The 20,056-nt window shown below is 44.8% G+C and overlaps 1 protein-coding gene across 1 annotated transcript in view; it reads left to right on the top strand.

The window, feature by feature from the left end:
* The first annotated feature begins 4,412 nt into the window (after positions 1-4,412).
* LOC128741639 (nuclear cap-binding protein subunit 1) overlaps positions 4,413-20,056 on the top strand; it is a 55,558-nt gene continuing 39,914 nt past the window's right edge. Inside the window, exons 1-3 of the mRNA XM_053837593.1 lie at positions 4,413-4,594; positions 4,710-6,045; positions 6,103-6,206. Of these exons, the coding sequence (XP_053693568.1) occupies positions 4,549-4,594; positions 4,710-6,045; positions 6,103-6,206 (1,486 nt within the window). The 5' untranslated portion in view covers positions 4,413-4,548. The remainder of the gene's footprint in view (positions 4,595-4,709; positions 6,046-6,102; positions 6,207-20,056) is intronic.

Genomic DNA, 20,056 nt, shown 5'->3' with positions numbered 1-20,056 from the left:
TTCTCATTCCGATTTCACTAAAAGTGCATAAACTGAGGTCGCATTCTCCGTATGATAATATCAAACTGCCATCGATTGGTACAGACCACATCAAGTTTTGTTACCCGAATTAACATAGCTTTAGGGTGAGCAGGCTATTTTTCGGGTGCGAGTGCCAGTGACGTCGGTTACGCACCAAATATATGGGAGATGACAACCTTTCCAAGTAACAACGGTAGCTGAATTGCAAGAGTAATGGCTGTTTACGGGTTGATTTAAGTCGATTAAAACCACCCCATCGACATCTGCATATCTAGCTGTAGTGAACGTCAGCGACAGCATGTCCTGGGCTCAAAATTTGACAGCGGGCTCAAATCAGACTGGTGGCAGTTGAGTGAAACGCAGTGCTGACATCCTATCTCATTTTCGCACACACGAGATGTTGGCGGCGAAAACATGGTTGCCTGCCGATGGGGTGATTAAAACTGCATAAAGTAAGCACTCAAATGGTGTTTAAATCAAGGGAATGCTCCATTAACGAGAGCAGCGAGTACAACATCGAACTATAAAACTTGATGTTTTGCTTTTTTCTTTTTTTCCTCGCTATGTTACTGCACAGACTAACAGACGTAACACTGAAGCCTCATTCCATTGTCAATAAAAACGATCATTTCAAATTTTCGCTTAAGCCAAGACTCAAACAACAGTCGCTGCGCGAGAACGCCGCTCGCATGCGCTAGCGCTGATGTCAGATATTATACAAGTAAATTTATAGCATTGCTAAATTTATAGCAACCTACTCTGCGTAGCGCGAAGACTGCACCAGGTGATGCTAGTGTTTTTTCCAAGTTTTAGGGGTGTCAATAAAACGATGTTTTGTTAGAAAATTTGTTCGAAGTGTTACGTCTGTTAGTCTGTGGTTACTGCATTGAAATTTGACACTTTTGGAAGCGTTGACAGTTTTGGAAGCGCGATGTTATCTTCTGTCAAATACATAGCAAGGGATAGCACAGCGCATCCCCTCGGTTTAAATAAGCGATGTTTAAGCTACTTTAAGTTTTTCAAAACCAGTTCTCTCCCAAAAGCTGATAGAAAAGCTTAGTAGCGGTTTTTTCTGCTAAACAATCTGCTTCTAAACAGCCATAAACATCAAACCGTTTTACGGCTGCTTAAAGGTGTTAAAATGTAGAGTGGAAGCTTTCATTAGGTTCTCAGCTTCTAAACTATTTTAAGGCTGCTTAAGGGTGTTAAAGTGGCTTTAAAAACTTCTACCAAGTTTTCTTTTGGCTCACAGCACACATACTGTCAGATCATAGAATTTCACAATTCGGCCGACAGTAAAAGCACAGACAAACAGACATAACACTCGTTTTCCATTCATCGTACCGATTAAACCGTCATTTCAAATTTGAGCTTAGTTGGGAATGTCTCCGTTTTGGTCAAAGTGGCGCTTTTTGTCGAAAGAAGGGGGATTCCCCATAAAAAATACTTGCTACTTCGAGGGATACCCATATTGCTATTTGATATTTGGGAATGTCGATCATAGATGGTGCTAGTGTTCAGGCTGAATGTGAGGTACGATAATTTTTGTTGATTTTTCTTCCAAGAGTTATGTCTGTTTGTCTGTGGTAAAAGTTTGGCAGTTATCGATATTATCGACTGCTTCGCACTAGACGGGCTAGGCTTCAGGTGTAAAGATATTCTCACTGTCAGATGCAAATGGGGCGGATCATACGGTGAATGCTTATGGATCAAAAGATGGTGGGTTCAATTCCCGGAAGAAAGACATGCATTTTTAATTAGCTAGCTTACTTGTACGAATTAAAGTTATTCGAAACTAAAAATATCGCGATCACGGCGAAATAAAAATGACGCGTTCATTTTTTAAATTTAAGAATAGATTTTTTTTGGCTGCATAAAGGTTGATGAAGCGTTGATTAAGCGACTGGAAAAGTAGATTGCAAAACTATTTCTCGTTCTAAAATAGAATTGACAGCATTGCGCAAATTGGCTATTTAAAAGCGCAAAAAAGTTTCTATTAAGCTTCATTGCAGCTTCGAAAGCAGCTATTAATTAGCCTGAAGCTTGATAAAATCACCAGATTTAGATGTTTAGGAGCTGAAAAAAGGTTTCCATTTCTAAACCTAAACCATAGATCAGCCACAGGTTGAATTAAATCAGCTATAAAAGCGTTTTATCAGCCTGAAAATGCTACTTGGGTTGCCATCCCGTTGATTTTTTGCTGGACCAGCATAGGAAAATCAACCCTCACTCGGTTTGTTTACGCTTGCATCATTCGCCCTTTTGTTAATTCTATCTTCAATTATACCACTTTTTGACGTTACGTTTACCTGCTGTGTTCCATTCCATTCCATCTCGATGTGAAGTAGTAGAGGTGTGGAACAACGTACCGGTTGTTTGTGTTAGCAGCGCAAATAACGTAAACAGCAAGAGTGACGTCAACCTCGCCCTATTCTTCTACGGGCATAAAAAAAGCATAAACATTGTACCGTACAACGATGGCACTAACACACCTATACTTTTAAGCATATTACGAACACAAACATGCCGCGTTTGCCGTACCTAAGCAATGTGATATATACAGGTGTGGCAATGTTGGTTAAGTGGTGTTAGTGCAATGAAGAAATTTCATCACGGTGTGAGTGAAATCGTAAATCGACCAATCACGATGAAGCGTGACGTCAAACTCCAAAAACAAACCCCTTTGTCCGACGCGGTTTGTTTTTGTAGTTTGACGTCGTTTTCTGATTTTTCGCTACTAATACCATCGAATGTCTTCATCTGCCACACCTTTTTAAACCTCATTGGTACCTAAGTAATAGTGTACATATATTCACGGAGAATAAAAATGTAGTTTCAACCATATTTATGGTTGTTTTACGCACAAACAAAAATTTCATTTTGTTTCAAACTGAAATGTATGATTGAAATGAAAATATTTATTGTTACATCAATGTCAACTTCAAATTTGAAAATACTTTACTTTTAATTCAAAACTGTTATTTACTTGATTCAAACAGAATCTCGTTTAGAAACAACAATATTTTCAGGTTGTTATAAACATATTTTATTGAGGCTTAAAACAACAATCATTTTGTTTGAAACAAACTGGAGCTTTTTCGCTCCGTGTTCCATCTTCCATGGAACATGCAGGGATGCCAGCTGTTTGTTTTTTTAAAAATTTTATACGGTCAGAAAATATTTAATTTTTTTTTGTTCGATTCGCTATGTGCGCGAAACGGTGCTGCCACCTTCCCAAGTTTGTTCTATTTGTGAAGTCTGTGCACAGGTTTGTTAAAGAGTGAAAAGGATAGACAAAACTTTGCACCAAATCTTCACAAACTTTCCATACGGCAGTTCCATGAGAGTACAAGAGATCGATTTGTGCTTACATAGCGAATTATAGTCACCTTAACCACAGAGAACATACTACCAGGTAATTGACAAAAAGTGTGTAAAAGGTTTTTATGTAATCTACGAGTAATCCTTCAATAGAGCACCCCTCGAGCAGTAAGTGGCAAACTAAATCTTGATGTCGCTGCCATCGCTGCTATATAACTCCAGCACAAAGAAATATTGATAAAGGTACATGGATATTTTTTGATACGTTTGGCAAACTATTTCTGGAGGGCGCTACCGACAGATTTTACACACAAAAAATCGATTACTTCCTTCGAGCCTGTTAATCTGTTCTCTGTGCCTTAACCACAGAGAACAGATTAACAGGCTCGAAGGAAGAAATCGATTTTTTGTGTGTAAAATCAGTCGGTAGCGCCCTCCAGAAATAGTTTGCCAAACGCATAAAAATATATCCATGTACCTTTATTAATATTTCTTTGTGCTGGAGTTACATAGCAGCGATGGCAGCGACATCAAGATTTAGTTTGCCACTTACTGCTCGAGGGGTGCTCTTTTGAAGGATTACTCGTAGATTACATAAAAACCTTTTACACACTTTTTGTCAATAACCTGGTAGTCTGTTCTCTGTGCCTTAACCACTTCCACTTATATTATAGTCACTTTGGGTGGGGTTAGGATTTGAACCCGGGTCCTCGGTGTGAGGGGCGTGAATGCTAACCACTACACCGGGGCTGACCCCAATATATATTCATTTTATTGATTTATCTTTATCATCCTCTTTACCATAATCCACATTAAAATGAAAAAAAAAATCCATGATGGCTGTGCTAAATAACGTCTCTGCGGACTTTGCAGCCTCATAGCACTAAGTAAGGTTTCTTACCTTTCCTACTCATAACCTTGATCGTAACTAAAAGTTTTCGAGCAGATGTGCATGATTTTCCAAATTTCGAGTTTTGTCAACATATCTGGCATCCCTGGTTTTACCTACTCGAAATTCGAGCCTCGAATGCCGATCTAAAAGAAACTGTCACTTTCGGTTTTCGTTTCGTTTTCAAGGTGCGAGCTGCGAGTGAAGGAAGCGTCAAACGTCGTAGATTTTGCTGATTGTCGTATCGAAATTAGGTCTCTCTGCTTGTGCGGAACTGCTTTTGCTTCTCTAAAGTGTCCAACGCTAGTGTCGGCATCATGAACCGCCGTCGTGCCTACGAAGATGACGGTGATTTTTACGGTGGTAAGTATCGGCTCGGTCAATTTTGTATAACCTGCAATCAATCGTTTCGCTCTGATTCGCTGCTTACGTATCGATGTCGGTTTGGGGCTATAACTGTACCGTTTCCTTCTTGCAGAACGGTCCCGTAAACGTCGCCGGGTTTCGGAGAACCAAGAAATGGAAGAACGTTTGGAGGCACTGATCTTGAGGGTGGGAGAAAACAGTACCTCTTCGTTGGAGTCGAACCTGGAAGGGCTGGTTTCGGTGCTTGAGTCAGATTTGGGTAATTTTCGCAATAAAATCTTGCGAATCTTATCGGAATGTCCCATTAAGATGCCGGAGAAGTGCACGATCTACTCAACGATGGTGGGATTGATGAATGCCAAGAACTACAACTTTGGTGGAGAGTTTGTTGACCATATGGTGAAGACGTTCAAGGAAAGTTTGAAGCAATGCAAGTGGGATGCTGCCCGGTATGCTTTGCGGTTTTTATCGGACTTGGTGAATTGTCACGTTATTTCAACGAATTCTTTACTGCAACTGCTGGATAATATGGTGGATGCCGCTAATGAAGATTCGGTGCCGCAGGTTCGCCGCGATTGGTACGTATTTGCCGTGTTGTCTACCCTGCCGTGGGTAGGTCGAGAATTGTACGAGAAAAAGGAATCTGCGCTGGAGAATCTGCTGGTGCGCATTGAAGTGTTTTTGAACAAACGAACCAAGAAACATCATAATGCACTGCGGGTATGGTCGGTGGATGCACCCCATCCCCAGGAAGAATATTTGGATTGTCTGTGGGCGCAGATCCGCAAGCTTCGACAGGATAACTGGGCCGAGAAGCACATTCCTCGACCGTACCTAGCGTTCGATTCGGTGCTTTGTGAAGCTTTGCAGCATAATTTGCCGTTAATTCATCCACCGCCGCATCAGGATTCGTTTGAGTATCCGATGCCGTGGGTCGTTTATCGGATGTTTGATTATACCGATTGTCCAGCTGGACCCATTTTGCCGGGTGCTCATTCGATCGAGCGTTTCCTGATCGAAGAACATTTGCATTCGATCATTGAAACTCATCACTGGGAACGCAAGGATTGTGCCGCGAACTTGTTGAATTTGGCCTACAAGGATAAAATCCCGTTGGAGTACTGTATCGTGGAAGTGATTTTTGCGGAACTGTTCCACATGCCTACGCCGCGCTATTTGGAAATTTGCTACGGATCAATTTTGATCGAACTGTGTAAGCTGCAGCCGTCCAAAATGCCACAGGTTTTGGCTCAGGCTACGGAAATTCTTTTCATGCGAATCGATTCGATGAATACCAGTTGTTTCGATCGCTTTGCCAACTGGTTTTCCTATCACCTGAGTAACTTCCAGTTCCGCTGGAGCTGGGACGATTGGGATAGCTGTTTGCTTCTGGAGATGGAGCACCCAAGGCCGAAGTTTATCCAGGAGGTGCTGCTGAAGTGTTTGAGGTAAGTTGGAGTAGATTGCGGCTGAATATAGATTATTTATTAAACAATTATTTTTAGATTTTCATACCACGATCGGTTCAAGGAAATGATGCCGGAGACTTATGCAAAATTGATACCGAAAGCGCCGTCACCCAGATATAAATATACGATGGATGGAGCTGGTAAGTGGATTTTTTTTGTTAAATCAATTGCTTTAAATATCCAACCTTATGAAATTTGTGTGAATAACATGTAGCTGCGCATGCTGACCACGAAAAAAGTCTTATAGGTATTTCAATCCCAAGGATTATTCACTGCACTTTGCGGTTCAAGTGAATGTAATTATGATGGAGGCGCTACTGAATTTAAACAGGAACTTATTTGTGTGTCGGTAGAAATGATGGCCAATTGTTTATATTAATTGATTAAAAAACATTAAATCTGGTGTGTTGAGTAGCATGAACTTTTGATGCAGTCGTCAGGGCTTCTATTTTTCATAAGATAAAAGCGTATAAGCGTTCTTCTAACGAATCAAATGAGTTCAGTATTTTACCCGTTCTTCTGACACTTGATTTGGAACCGTTAAAGACAGCACATTTCCACCTAATCAATTTTGTTCAAGCATAAGGCGCCACTATTCCTTTCGCTCGACTGAATCGTACGCCGGCTTAAAGTCCATGACTAGAATTCTCGAAATTTGGCGAGAATTCGCAAAGTAAACATTTGGTCTGTCGTGGACTGTCCAGTCTATGAAATATGATGCCAAAGAGTGCTATCCCTATAATTGCTGCATTCGAGTCGATGGCCCTTTTTTAGACAGTGCATGTGATAACTTTCAGTTCATTGATAGTTCCTCCTCGAGCCATTCCCCTAGTAAATCATGGTAGATTGCCCAATATAGCCATTCGCTCCCGATTTTCTAAAGTGGTTGAACAAATAATAATGCAATCGACGTAACGAATGGTTTGACGAGGAGTGCCTGCAGATTTAGGATGAGAAAAGCGTGGGTACAAGTGCTGCGTAGAGCCATCTATAAGAATGAGGAGCGATACAAACAGAAGCGGAGGCTTGCAAACCTGACTCTTTCAGGAGAAGAAGCGCCACCAGTAGGAGGAAGAGCGCGAAGAACTCGGGCAGCTGTACCGTTTTTACGCCACACGGAAGTCCTATCAAAGACTCAACGAATTTCGCAAAGGCTTTGTAAGGCGGGCTAAAATGTGCAGATATAAAGATGGAGGTATTTTGACTGACGATCGTACCGTGATCGAAAGGTGAAAGCAGCACTACGTTGAACACGTGAATGGCGTGCAGGCTGTAGACCATGATAGTGGAGGAAGTGACCCCATTAGTGGAGCAAGTAACGAAGACCCCCATCGATAAGGGAAGTTGTAGAAGCCATCCAGCGGCTGGAGAATAACAAAGCAGCAGGAAAGGCTGGCATTGAAGCGGAACTTATTGAAATGGGCCTGGACAAGTTGGCCAGCTGTTTGCATTAACTGATTGTCCGGACTTGGGATACGGAAGACTACCAGAGGAGCGGAAGGACGGGGTTATTTACCCTATCTACAAGAAAGGCGATAAATTAGATTGTGAGTGCTACCAAGCGATCACTATCCTGAATGCTGCCTACAAAATGCTTTCTCATCTTCCATCGGCTGTCGCCACTACCCAATAAATTCCGCGAATTCCGAGTCCCCACGCACCACCTGTTCGTCGATTTTAAAGCCGCATATGATAGCCTAAACCGACAAGAGCTATGGAAAATTTTGGACGAAAACGGCTTTCTGGGTAAGCTTACTAGACTTATCATGGCTTCGATGGATGGGATCCAGTGCTGTGTGAGAATCTTGGATTGTCGGGCCCATTCGAATCTCGTAGGGGACTTCGACAAGGAGGTGGTATTTCCTGCCTGCTATTCAACATTGCGCTTGAAGGTGTTATAAGACGAGCGGCGATCGAAATGCGGGGCACGATTTTCAATAAATCCAGTCAATTTATCTGCTTTGCTGACGACGTGGATACTGTCGGCAGAACATTTGAGGCGGTGGAAGATCAGTACACCAGACTAAAACGCGAAACAGAGAAGCTTGGATGGAAGATAAATACGCCTAAAACAAAGTATATGCTGGCGGGCGGGACCGAGCGCGACAGGGCCCGCTTGGGCAGTACCGTGGTAATCGACGGGGATGAGTTTGAGGTAGTCGCCCGTATACTTTGGCTCACTGGCAACTGAGGACAACAATACCAGCCGTGAGACTAAAAGGCGTATTAATGTAATGTTTCCTGTACCCAAGAAGGGTGATAAGCGCAACGTTCAAAACTATCGAGGGATTACATCGTTATGCTCAAATTCTAAAGCGCTCGAGATAATCGTGAACGACGCTTTGTTCGCTAGCTGTCAGCACTACATTTTCTCAGACCAGCATGGTTTTTTCTCCAAAACGTTCAATCTCCACGAATCTCGTCGATTTCGTCTCGTTCTTCCTGCGCGGACCTGAAAGCTGCGTTTGATCAGGTGAATCACGGCCTCTTCCTTGCTAGGCTGGAGAAGCTGGAAGTTTCAGCACCGTTCCGCAAGTGGCTACACTCGTACCGCCGCACACCGTAGGCTGAGTGTGAAGATCGGATCAGAATTTTCCGATTCGTTCAGAAACATCTCTGGCGTACCACAGGGGAGCAACCTTGGACCCTTGCTCTTTTCTCTTTTTATAAACGAACTATCAGCTCTTCTGCCACCAGGCTGTCGATTTTTTATGCCGACGATGTAAAAATCTTTAAAGTAATTAAAATGGAAATCCGACTGCATTGAACTGTGACACCCTGTGGACAAATTTGAAGATTGGAGCTCGAATAACATGTTTACCGGTAGCATCTCAAAGTGCTTTGCCATCTCCTTTCACCGTAAAAATAAGCCTATAGCTTTTAGCTACTACATGGCAGGACATTTGTTACAACGCGTCTATCACATTCGTGATCTTGGTGTCCTCCTGGATAGCTCACAAACTTTCCCAGGGTGGCAACTACCTGAAAAAATCTGGAATTGTCAGGAAATTTCAAATTACCTGGAAAACCCTGGAATAATCAGGGAATTTTTAACAAAATCAGAGAATTTTTCAAACAACCTCAATGATCGATTCATTGAGTAGTGAAGAACACTTAGAAATAGGTAAAGAAGTACGGCACACAAGCGATAGATTGGGTTATCGATAATTAGCTCAGTGTTTTGCAAAGGGCCTTATTCTGCGAGGCAAGTGAAATGATATAACAAATTTAGTTTGCACTCACTTTGCGCGTTCGTTTGGCGTTCAACAAGTATTGGACTAACATTCCTTCCCATCCCACCAGGACCCGCATTCGGACGTGGCCGGCGTCGGTATTGATCAGCATGCAGGGACCTGATAAGGTTGCACAATGAGGAACAGTGTGTTGCCCCAGCAAGCTTTTTCCAGCCATCATTTTGCAATTTTCATCGGTCCTAGTCAATAACGGAGTAGCAGCTCACGGACGGTATCCTATGCTTATGCTTATGCTTATGCTTTACTTTGCGCGTTCGTTTGGCGTTAGTCAAGTCGAATCGAATGACATTGAAGTTTCAGGACGGACATTTTGCGGCATGTGACACAATTCGCAGAACATGGAAGTAAATGCCACCGCAGCGTAATTCGGTTTTCGAGAAAAATATTGGAGAAATTCCACTGACTCACGGCAGTACATAAACTTGCCATACTGTTGTAACAAATTGTAACCGAAATGCGGGTGTAGCGACCCTACCTTCCACGTTAAGAAATTTTGGCTCTATCTTGGACCCGGAAGAGTAAATCCCGATCAATCCATGCAAAGTTAAATAAGCCGCGTTGGTCAGAAAGTAGAACAGCCACCAGTGGTAAAGCGAAATTAAAAATTAGCTTAATTAAACTGCTTTTTTGCATGGCTTATGGCTCGAAGAACGAAAATTAAACATACGAACATTTTCGCGTGGCTGGCAGTAAAAGCTCCACGGCCGGTTCGAGAGCCGGCCGCAATAGGCACTAAAACTCCGCTTGCGCCTGAGTTTGCGAATAAACTTGCGCGGGAAAAAGAACAGATGAGGAACTCACGGAAGGAGTGTAATTTGTTGGCCGGCAGAATAAGAGAAAGTGATTGAAGAATTCGCCTAGGGAAATAGAGTAGGTCTAGGGTAGGCCTAGGGAAATTTTTCTCAATACCTCGTAGATTGATAAACAATTCAAATATCAATGATCGAAACAAATTTTAACACAGTTAAAATTATATCGCAATATGAAACCTAGAATTTTTTTAAACACCGGGAAAAACCTGGAAAAATCAGGGAATTTGGTTTTTCGTATCCAGTTGCCACCCTGTTTCCGTATACTCTACAACGACATTATCTCCAGAGCCAATAAGCAACTTGGATTTATTTTTAAAATTGCCAAGGAGTTCCGTGACCCGTACTGTTTTCGATCTTTGTACTATGTACTTGTAAGATCTGTTTTGAATTCGGATCAGTGATCTGGTGTCCAAATCAACAAATTTGGATCGCAAGAATCGAAGCAGTGCAGAAAAAATTTCTACGGTATGCATTGCGCAGTCTTCCATGGTGCGATCCCAAAGACCTTCCGCCATATGAGGAACGCTGCCGTTTGCTTAGCTTGGAGACTCTTGAAAGAAGACGTGCCAACGCTCAGGCCACGTTCCTGGCTAGCTGGCTATTAGGAGATATTGATCGCCCCGCTCTTCTGAGTCAACTGAATTTGTATGCTCCTGAAAGACCCCTCAGAACTAGGTATTTCCTGCACCTGCAGGGACGGAATGCAAACTACGGACGGACTGTACGATCCTATCCGATTTATGGCAATGCGCTTCAACGAACTTTACGGTTGGTTCGATTTCAACATCGCAGGGCTGATAGCCAGAGCCACTCCAAAAAAGTGATTTTAGTGACTAAATGGACAGAAATAGTGACCAAAAAGTGACCAAACAGATACAAAAAGTGACTGAAAAGTGACGAAAGAAAGATATTTATGTAGGAATTTCAATGATCTCCAAAACACGCATCTGTTTCTGTCAGTTTTGGGCAAATAAAGGGCACCACTTTTCACAGTTAGAGACCCATCGATCAATATCACTGAAATCCGCAAGATAAATCGATCGCCGTGAGAAAGCTGTTTTCTTGTGAAATCCTATAGCAGGATGCTAACTTGCAACTATAGACGTCTCGGTTAATAAATATTGCGAAAATCAAATTAGGGTTTTCTTCATTTGGACAAATCTACACAAAAAAAACAACCAGGTCGTCATCGTCAGCATTGGGTCGAGCTAGCTAGCGATACTTCAGACAGTTGTTTCCATTCAACTCGATCTTTGGCTACTCGTCGCCAATTTCACGGTGTCTCGGAAGTCGCAAGTTACTTTTGACCTGTTCGAACCATCTCGCACATCAGGCATCTGTTTCTGATGCCAGTGTTGTTGTTACTACCGCACTGGTATCTAGATCTACTTCCATCTATGTTGTCGAATCCCTGTTTCTGTTTGGCGCTGGTAGCATCGGCGAAGGTGTTCCAAATTGGAGATCTAAGTGTGCAGCTACCAAACTCGCTGGCAGCGATTAAAGGAATCTGCAGTTTCCGCATTATCTTCGCTGATATGATGCACCACGTTCGCAGGCATACAATAGAGCGGATTTTTACGTTTGGCAAAAATGGGTCAGCTTTCTGCATCTCGGTTGAAATGCAGTTTATTTTTGTGGTTTACTGGACTTCAGACGTTTGATTGCTACTTCAATTTTAGCTAATGACGGCTGACAGTTGACGCGGTTGATGCAACGTACCATGCGTATACGTATTTATGCCATGCTTTAAAAATAATCTCAATTCTCAGTATTTTACTGCAACGCGCAGAAATTCCAGAAGTTTTCCTTATAGAATGTTTTGCTCAGCAGCCCAATGAGCGACAATTTTGTTTCATATTTCTTTTTCTTCCGGAGCACTTCAGAATGCATGCTTTTAGGATAACAAAGCAAATCATTTCAGGCCGTCTAAATGCCTATCCGATATTCTCTTTGGGATACAGAGCAAAGATGTTATAAGAGAAAGCAGTATTTGGCAGTATTTGGGGGAAGAGAAAATGTTCGAACAGGAAGCGAAGCACTTGTTCGCTGTGAGAAGCAGATCGCTCTGTCTATTTATGATTAAGTTGAGCAAAACAAGCCTGTTACTCAGTAACTAGCTAGCTCTAAGCTTGAGTAGCATTTTTGCATTGGTCCATTGGCGGCGGTTCTTTCTTCCTCTTAACCCAGGCGCTCTTATCCCGTATATAAGAATTTTTACAAGGACTCAAGCTCAGCGTATCGTTGCGGGCTGCTGTCTTAGCCGCTCTGGTTCGTGGCCGCTCAATACATCCTTCAGTGATTATCCTGCAGGTTTCATCTGAAACTCTGCCGGCGACTGCAACAATGACTAAACTAACCCGAATCTTATTTGTACTGATTTGAAGAGGTGACAGACATGTTTGCTGTTTCCGTTATCCACTGTTGACTACAACGTTCATCCCAGAGAACGTAAGAGAATCAAGTTGCCCGCCATTACTGCCAAATTTATCGCGAACCCTTTACAGGATGTCGATTTCCTGGAAAATTAGGGATGACCTGGAAGGAAATTTGTTTCAACCTGAAAAACTAAGGGAATGCCAGGGAATTTAATTTGAAGTCAGGGAAGTTTAGCAATGGAAATGGAAAATTTACTGGAAAAGCTATGATTGATGGCCGCTTTAAAGCAGGAAAGGCCGTTCAACAACGAATAGAAAATCAAATTGACCATATTCTAATCGACGGTAAATTCTTCTTTGATGCGATAAACGTTCGCACCTACCGCAGTGCGAATATAGATTCGGATCATTTCCTAGTTGCAGTCTGCATGCGCTCAAAACTCTCGACGGTGCATAACACGCGTCGAAGTCGTACGCCGCGACCCAACATCGAGCAGCTACGAGACACCGGAGTTGCCCAAGAATACGCGCGGCAGCTGGAAGCAGCGCTACCAACGGAAGAGCAACTTGGCGCAGCAACTCTTGAAGATGGTTGGAAAGGCATTAAGCCCGCCATCGGTAGCACTGCTCTAGCGGCACTAGGTACAATGAATCCGTACCGAAGAAACGATTGGTTCGACGGCGAATGCGAGCAATTAGTGCAGGAGAAGAATGCAGCACGTGCGAGAATGCTGCAACACCGTACGAGTGCGAATGTTGAGCGATATAAACAAGCACGGAACAGGCAAAACTCGGTCTTCCGGAGGAAAAAGCGCCAACAGGAAGATCGAGATCGCGAGGCGATGGATGAACTGTACCGTGCTAACGATAAACGGAAGTTCTACGAGAAGTTAAACCGTTCGCGCAAAGGCTGTGTGCCGCAGGCCGATATGTGTCGGGACTCAGACGGTAATCTTCTCACGAACGAACGTGAGGGGATCGAGAGGTGGAAGCAGTATTATGGCGAGCACCTTAACAGCGCCGAATACCAGCCCCGACCTCCAGGATATCCAGGATAGCAGAAGACATCGGTCGTCTGAAGAACAATAAAGCGGCTGGGGCTGATCAGCTACCCGGCGAGCTGCTCAAATACGGTGGGAACGCACTGGCTAGAGCGCTGCACTGGGTCATTGTCAAGATTTGGGAGGAGGAGCTACTACCGGAGGAGTGGACGCAAGGCATCGTATGTCCGATCTACAAAAAGGGCGATAAGTTGGATTGTTGTAATTACCGCGCAATCATACTGTTGAACGCCGCCTACAAGGTACTCTCCCAACTTTGATGTCGTCGATTATCACCATTTGCAAAGGAGTTCGTGGGGCAATATCAAGCGGGAGTCATGGGTGCCCGTGCCGCCACGGATCAGATTTTCGCGCTTCAGCAAGTGTTGCAGAAATGTCTCGAATACAACGTGCCCACGCATTATTTATTCATCGACTTCAAATCGGCGTATGACACGATCGATCGAGATCAGCTATGGCAGATTATGCACTACTACGGATTTTCGGATAAACTAACGCGATTGGTTAAGGCGACGATGGATCGAGTAATGTGTGTTGTTCGAGTATCAGGGGCAGTCTCGAGTCCCTTTGGATCTCGAAGAGGGTTACGAGGCTTTCATGTTTGTTGTTCAACATCGCTTTGGAGGGTGTGATAAGAAGAGCGGGTATAGACACGGGTGGCACGATATTCACGAAGTCCGTCCAGCTTCTGGGTTTCGCTGACGACGTTGCCATCATTATACGTACCTTCGAGAAGATGGCGGAAACGTACATCGGAGTGAAAGCTGAAGCCAAACGGATTGGACTTGTCATTAATGTATCGAAAACAAAATACATGAAAGGAAGAGGTTCTAGAGAAGTGAATGCTGACCTCCCTCCCCGGATTCATTTAGACGGTGATGAAATCGAGGTGGTAGTAGAGTTCGTGTATCTGGGCTCACTGGTTATCGCAGACAACGACACCAGCAGAGAAATACAAAGACGCATTATGGCAGGAAATCGTGCCTACTTTGGACTCCGTAGGACGCTGCAATCGAACAAAATTCGCCACCGCACGAAGTTAACAATCTACAAGACGCTGATTAGACCGGTAGTTCTTTACGGCCATGAGACATGGACTATGCTCGTGGAGGACCAACGCGCCCTTAGTGTTTTCGAACGGAAGGTGTTGCGCACCATCTACGGCGGACTCCACTCGGTCCATGGCCGCAATTCGCCAGTCACGTAGTCTACGTAGGGTCCGCAGGTCGCCTTCCACTTGATCGATCCATCTTGCTCGCTGCGCGCCCCGCCGTCTCGTTTCAGTCGGATCGTTATTGAGAACTTTTTTAACCGGGCGGTCATCCGACATCCTCACGACATGCCCAGCCCATCGCAGGCGACCGATTTTTGTTTTTGCTTAGGGAACCAAGCAGCTGATGCAATTCATGGTTCATTCGCCTCCTCCACGTTCCGTCTTCCATCTGCACTCCGCCGTAGATTTTTTTTGTTAGGGGGGACTTAGACTACTTTGCCCATTGAATTGGGGGGACTTAGGGAATTAGGGGGGACTTAAACTATTTTGTCCATTGAATTGAATTTTCCTTGGGATCTTCATTTTATTAGGTTTTAATTTGTTTTCGATGAAAAATATCAAAACCTTGGATTATAAACGTCTTTAAGAGTTAAGCCTTCTGTAGTGTTTGACATCGGACCGAAAATTGATGTCCCGGTTCCGGTCCGGTCCGGTTAAAAATCGGCACGAACTTTGTTATTCCGACTTTATTCCGGTCCGATTTGGCTCTGTTCCGGTTCCGGAACCTGAACAAAGCCAAATCGGACCGGATTATTGGTCTTTATAGTCGGAATAACAAAGTTCGTGCCGATTTTTAACCGGACCGGACCGGAACCCGAACTTCAATTATCGTTCCGATGACGAACATTAGCCTTCTTTATCGACAGACTTCGCAACCAGTCATTAGAGTATATGCCAATTACAGTGCTTTGCATTAGCACCTAGAATTAGAACCATTAGAGCATTAGAACCTACGACGACTGGTTTGCTAGATCAGCATCGTACCTCGAAGCTAACTGGGTGGCTAGATAGTTGTTTTCGAGAAACATTTCGTGATTTTCTGAAACAAAATCTTATTTTGACTGAGATCGTTTGTGTCAATTTGGCGTCCAGATATTTGTTATCTTGCAATTTTCAATAATCTTGATATTTGACTTGCGATGTAGGTTCACCAAATAAAATTTTGCATAATAAATAGTTTAGCTGCAAAAAATAAGTGACTTTAGTGACTATTTGTAAAAAAATGTGGCTTTTTAGTGACCAGTACTAAAAAAGTGACCAAATCACTAAAAAGTGATTCGCTATCAGCCGTGCCGCCTAATAACTTTCAACGACGACTCTTTTGTAGACGATAAATTTGTAATTGTACTTTTGTATGTATTTACTGTCGTACCTATGTGTTTATATCATGAAGGAGATAATCGGAAGAGAGATCGCACACTGTTATCATGTCAATCTGAAACGGGATCCACAATATTTTAAATATTAAGAAATCCAAATTTTAGCTCAATTTCAACTGGAAAGAATGAACAGTTGGGATTTTTAATGCTTCTAGAAGTGCTGTAAACTACGTTCGGTAATTCAGAATAACAATTCTTAGAAGAGTTTGCTTCGCGGTTTTTTACAGCACTTGGAGATAATCTATTCTTCTATACCTACCTGCCAGGATTGGCAAAACAGATCCTCCAACTGAATCGTCTACTTTCGATACAGTTCTTGAGCTAAAATTTTCTTTCACCAAGTACGAGGCGGGTTTTTATTTTATTTGAAAGAAATGTTTCTGGAAAGTTTTAACGTTTTATCTTAGGTAAAAAAACATGGGCTTTCTTGGACTAATTAGCCGAAATAGTTATAAAACTTGTTCCTATTATCACGATTTGGCTTTTCGTTGTCGCTGTGTGTAAAACATTGATCGAGTTACCGCAATTGTTTTCCTTAGCAAATAGTCAGGTTTCAACAAAGGTTCTGAACCCATGCTCCGCCATAACTCCGGAACGTCTAAACGATTCTTCATCAAACTTGTTCTTTGGCATAAGCGAATCGATACTTAGCTAGTAACCAAATAATGACAGATTCTGCCCTCGGATTGTCATCGAAACAAGCAAGCCGACAAGCCGGAAAAGTGGGAAATCATAAATTATCGTTTTATTTTGACGTAAACAAAATAACTCAATTTTCTCTCAACAGTTGCGCCACAGCTTCTTCGTTGATTTAAAGCTCTTCTACTCGGTCACTCTTCTGTTTCTTCGCTCTCGGATCGGCTCGAAATCCGGCGGTTCTCAGTTCTTTTCGGTTTTCACATGCTTTTTTTTTACTTTTACAGTCCACACAGTTTTTTCTTCTTCATATTTTTTCCTAGCATTATACAGTTAAATATATCATAAATTAAGCTTTAAATTACTCTGCGCTGCCCCCCTGCGGGGGCGGGGGGGATGTGTGTGCCTTAACTCTAGCTAATAACTTTTTCGACTTCACTTCTTCGTCGGTCGGACGGTCTTCGTCGGTCTACGATCTCTTTGGGGTCTTTGGGTCCCCGGCGGGGGACCGTCGCACTTTTTCGCTTTATGCTCTCACTCATTCGCGCACTAAATGTCTACACTAACAGTCGTTTCGCTCTCACTATCGCTGCCGGACGACTCCGTCTGGTCGGCAACCGTCGTCGGTTCGTCGGTAGCGTCGGTCGGTTCCGTCTGCTCACTGCTGCCGTCGTGAGCCGCCGTACTTTCCACTGCCGGAGGTGGTGGCGGCGGCGGTGCGCTGGTACTGGTGGTCGGCACCGTCATGGGCAGCGTGGTTTCCGCCAGCTCCGGTGCTTTGTGCTGAATTTCATCGGTTTGTGACGTTTGTGAGGTTTGTTCCGTATTCGGATCCGAGCTTGCGGCCGGTTTTAGCGTCTGATTCGCGATCGCTCGAGCATGGTTGATGATCGACATGGTCAGTTCGTCGAAGGTCGGACTGGACTGGAAGGATCTGGATGACGATGATGATGATGATGAACCCGATGAGGTGGGACCGACGCTAGCGTCGCTAGCGGTGAACAGTATGATGTTGGTGTTGTTGGTTTCCACCGGTTTGATGTCGGCCTTGATCATGTCGTAGTCCGCTGCTGGACCGGTTGTAATCGCCAGCTTGGAGATCAGCGGTTCAGCAACGAGGATTTCGTTCTCTTCGGTAGCCGCGTCCCGTTTGGATTTTTCGTTGCTGCCGTTCCGGTGGCTGATGGGGGATTCGTCTTGTTCGTCGCTGTCGGAGGTCGGTGGTTGTTGTGGAGGTTCCAGACGGTTGCTGTCGAATACGGATGAGGTTACTCCGGGGATTGGTTTGAATGCGGTGGTTGTGGTGGAGGGTGTGGTGCTGGTGGTGGTGGTTGTCGTGGTTGTTCGCATTCGATTGAGCTTGATTGGGTATTGGGAGGCTATTGGGGTTCCCGGTGTGGTTGGCCGACGGTGGGTGTATCGGGACCGGCCACGGGAAGCTCGCAGGCGGTTTACTTGGTTTTCCAGGCTCGGTCGGGAGGTGCCTTGAGTGGTGGTTGTTGGTGCTTGTTTGCTGCTGCTGGATACGTCAACGGTGGGAGCATGTTCCGCGGAAGCGGACAGCTGTTCGATGCTTGCGGATGATGAGGTGGAACCGGAGCTGGCACGTTCCGTGCTGGTGTTGTTCTGGTTGATGACCTTGTTTCGCAGTCGTTTGGGGACCCATTTGAGAATGGGCTTTTCGGTGGAGGCCACTCCGAGCGAGTTGGTGGTGGACGATGAACTCGGGTAGGGTTTGTAGATGGTTTTGATGACTAGACGGGGTCGCATGGTGGTGATGATGTCGTCGGATTTCTCGTTTTTGTTCTTGAAGTACGGTTGGTAGTGGGTGAATGGTTTCTCGGTAGCCAGCGAGGTATGGCTGCTGCTAGGGGATACAGAGACGGTAGACGCTGCTGGAGTCGGTGTCGTGCTGGTGGTTACCGAGGATGATGGCGTAGTCAACGATGTAGGGAACGGAGTCGTTGAGGAACTAATGTAAGGCTGAGTGACGTAGTTCTTCGGCTTTTGCACCTTATGGCTTTGCTTGGGGGTTCCGTAGTAGGTGGTGTACTCTTTCTCCGGCGGAGGAAGCTGAACGCTTAACTGTGCTTCCGGACGGTTGGTGGCGTAATCCGGAGCTTCACTGAATTTCAACGGCTTGTGACTGGTGACAGTCACTTGGTGATGGTTTGGAACGGCCTTTCGCTTGGAACCTTGTTTCTTTGGGATCTTTTTCACGTGTGCCAGTTCGACGACTCGTGACGGTACGAAATCGAAGCTGTCGTGGTTCAGATAGTGGTAACTCTTGAGCGTTGACGAAATGGGCGTTTCTATCTGTTGAGGAACATTCGTTGCTGAAGGTTTGTAGGGGTGATGCGATGTGTACTTAGTTGTGTAGCTGGAACTTGGGGTCTGGCTGTACGCTCCCGTTGATGACGAAGAGGAGGATGAGGAGGACGTCGAGGAAGACGTGGAAGACGAGGACACCGGTGGACTAGGGCTGGTTATGGAGATTGGCGTCGTGGATCCAACGGTTTTGTGATACAGTGGATCTGGATCGGAGAACAGTTTGCCACTCTCACCGGTGCTTCCTTTCTCGTCGAGGAAGTTGCTGTAGAACCCACTGTGAACTGAGGATGTGTGACCGATCGAAGGGGTGAACGAGCTGTCGCTGGCTGTGGCGACTGGGAGTACGGTTGTGGTTTTCGGTGTGACTGCATTTTCTATCCCAAATGATTGAAATTTGGGTGAAGCAGAATCGATCGGTGAGCTTCCGGCTGTGTCGGTGTCCGGTTTGTGATTATGCGGCGGAGCGATGGTGCTGCTCGTGACGGGATGGAACGGTGACGGGGTGAATCTTTCCCGTGCACCGGCTGGTGACGGTTGTGGCGTTGGCAGTGGTGAATAGCGATGCTGAGCGGCCGTTGGGCTACCGACGGGACTCGTTGATGGCTGCGGAGTGTACTTGTAGGGATAGTTTGTGTTGATTGTGCTGTATTTCAGTGTAGTCGGAATGCTGTTGGGCGTGTGGTGCGGGAAGTGCGTTGTCTGGTTGGGATATCTAGGCACCAAATAGCCCGGATGGTGCTGAGGAGCTAGGAAGTGATTGACAGGCGAGTAGATCTGGACGGGAGCCGGTTGCATAATGCGGATAGGAACGGCGTGCAGGCCGTCTTGCGGAGGAGCGTAAACTTGTCCCTGCGGAGGCAGTAACTGAACGTGCACAGGAATTGCTATTGGAGCTTGCTGCATGGGGATCATGTGATTCGGGGAGATCGGAATGTGGTTCAGCATGACTCCATTTTGGGGACTATAGATCGGAATCGATTGAACAAGGCTAGCCGGAAGCGGTTGCAGTGGAGGTGGGTTATTTTGCGGTTGATTGAAGTTAGGATTTGGATTGGGAACCGGAGGGAACGGTTGTGCTTGTGATGGTT

The sequence above is a fragment of the Sabethes cyaneus genome, chromosome 3, assembly GCF_943734655.1.
Source record: "Sabethes cyaneus chromosome 3, idSabCyanKW18_F2, whole genome shotgun sequence".
Classification (NCBI taxonomy): domain Eukaryota; kingdom Metazoa; phylum Arthropoda; class Insecta; order Diptera; family Culicidae; genus Sabethes; species Sabethes cyaneus.
This window is presented reverse-complemented; position numbering and strand designations above follow the sequence as displayed.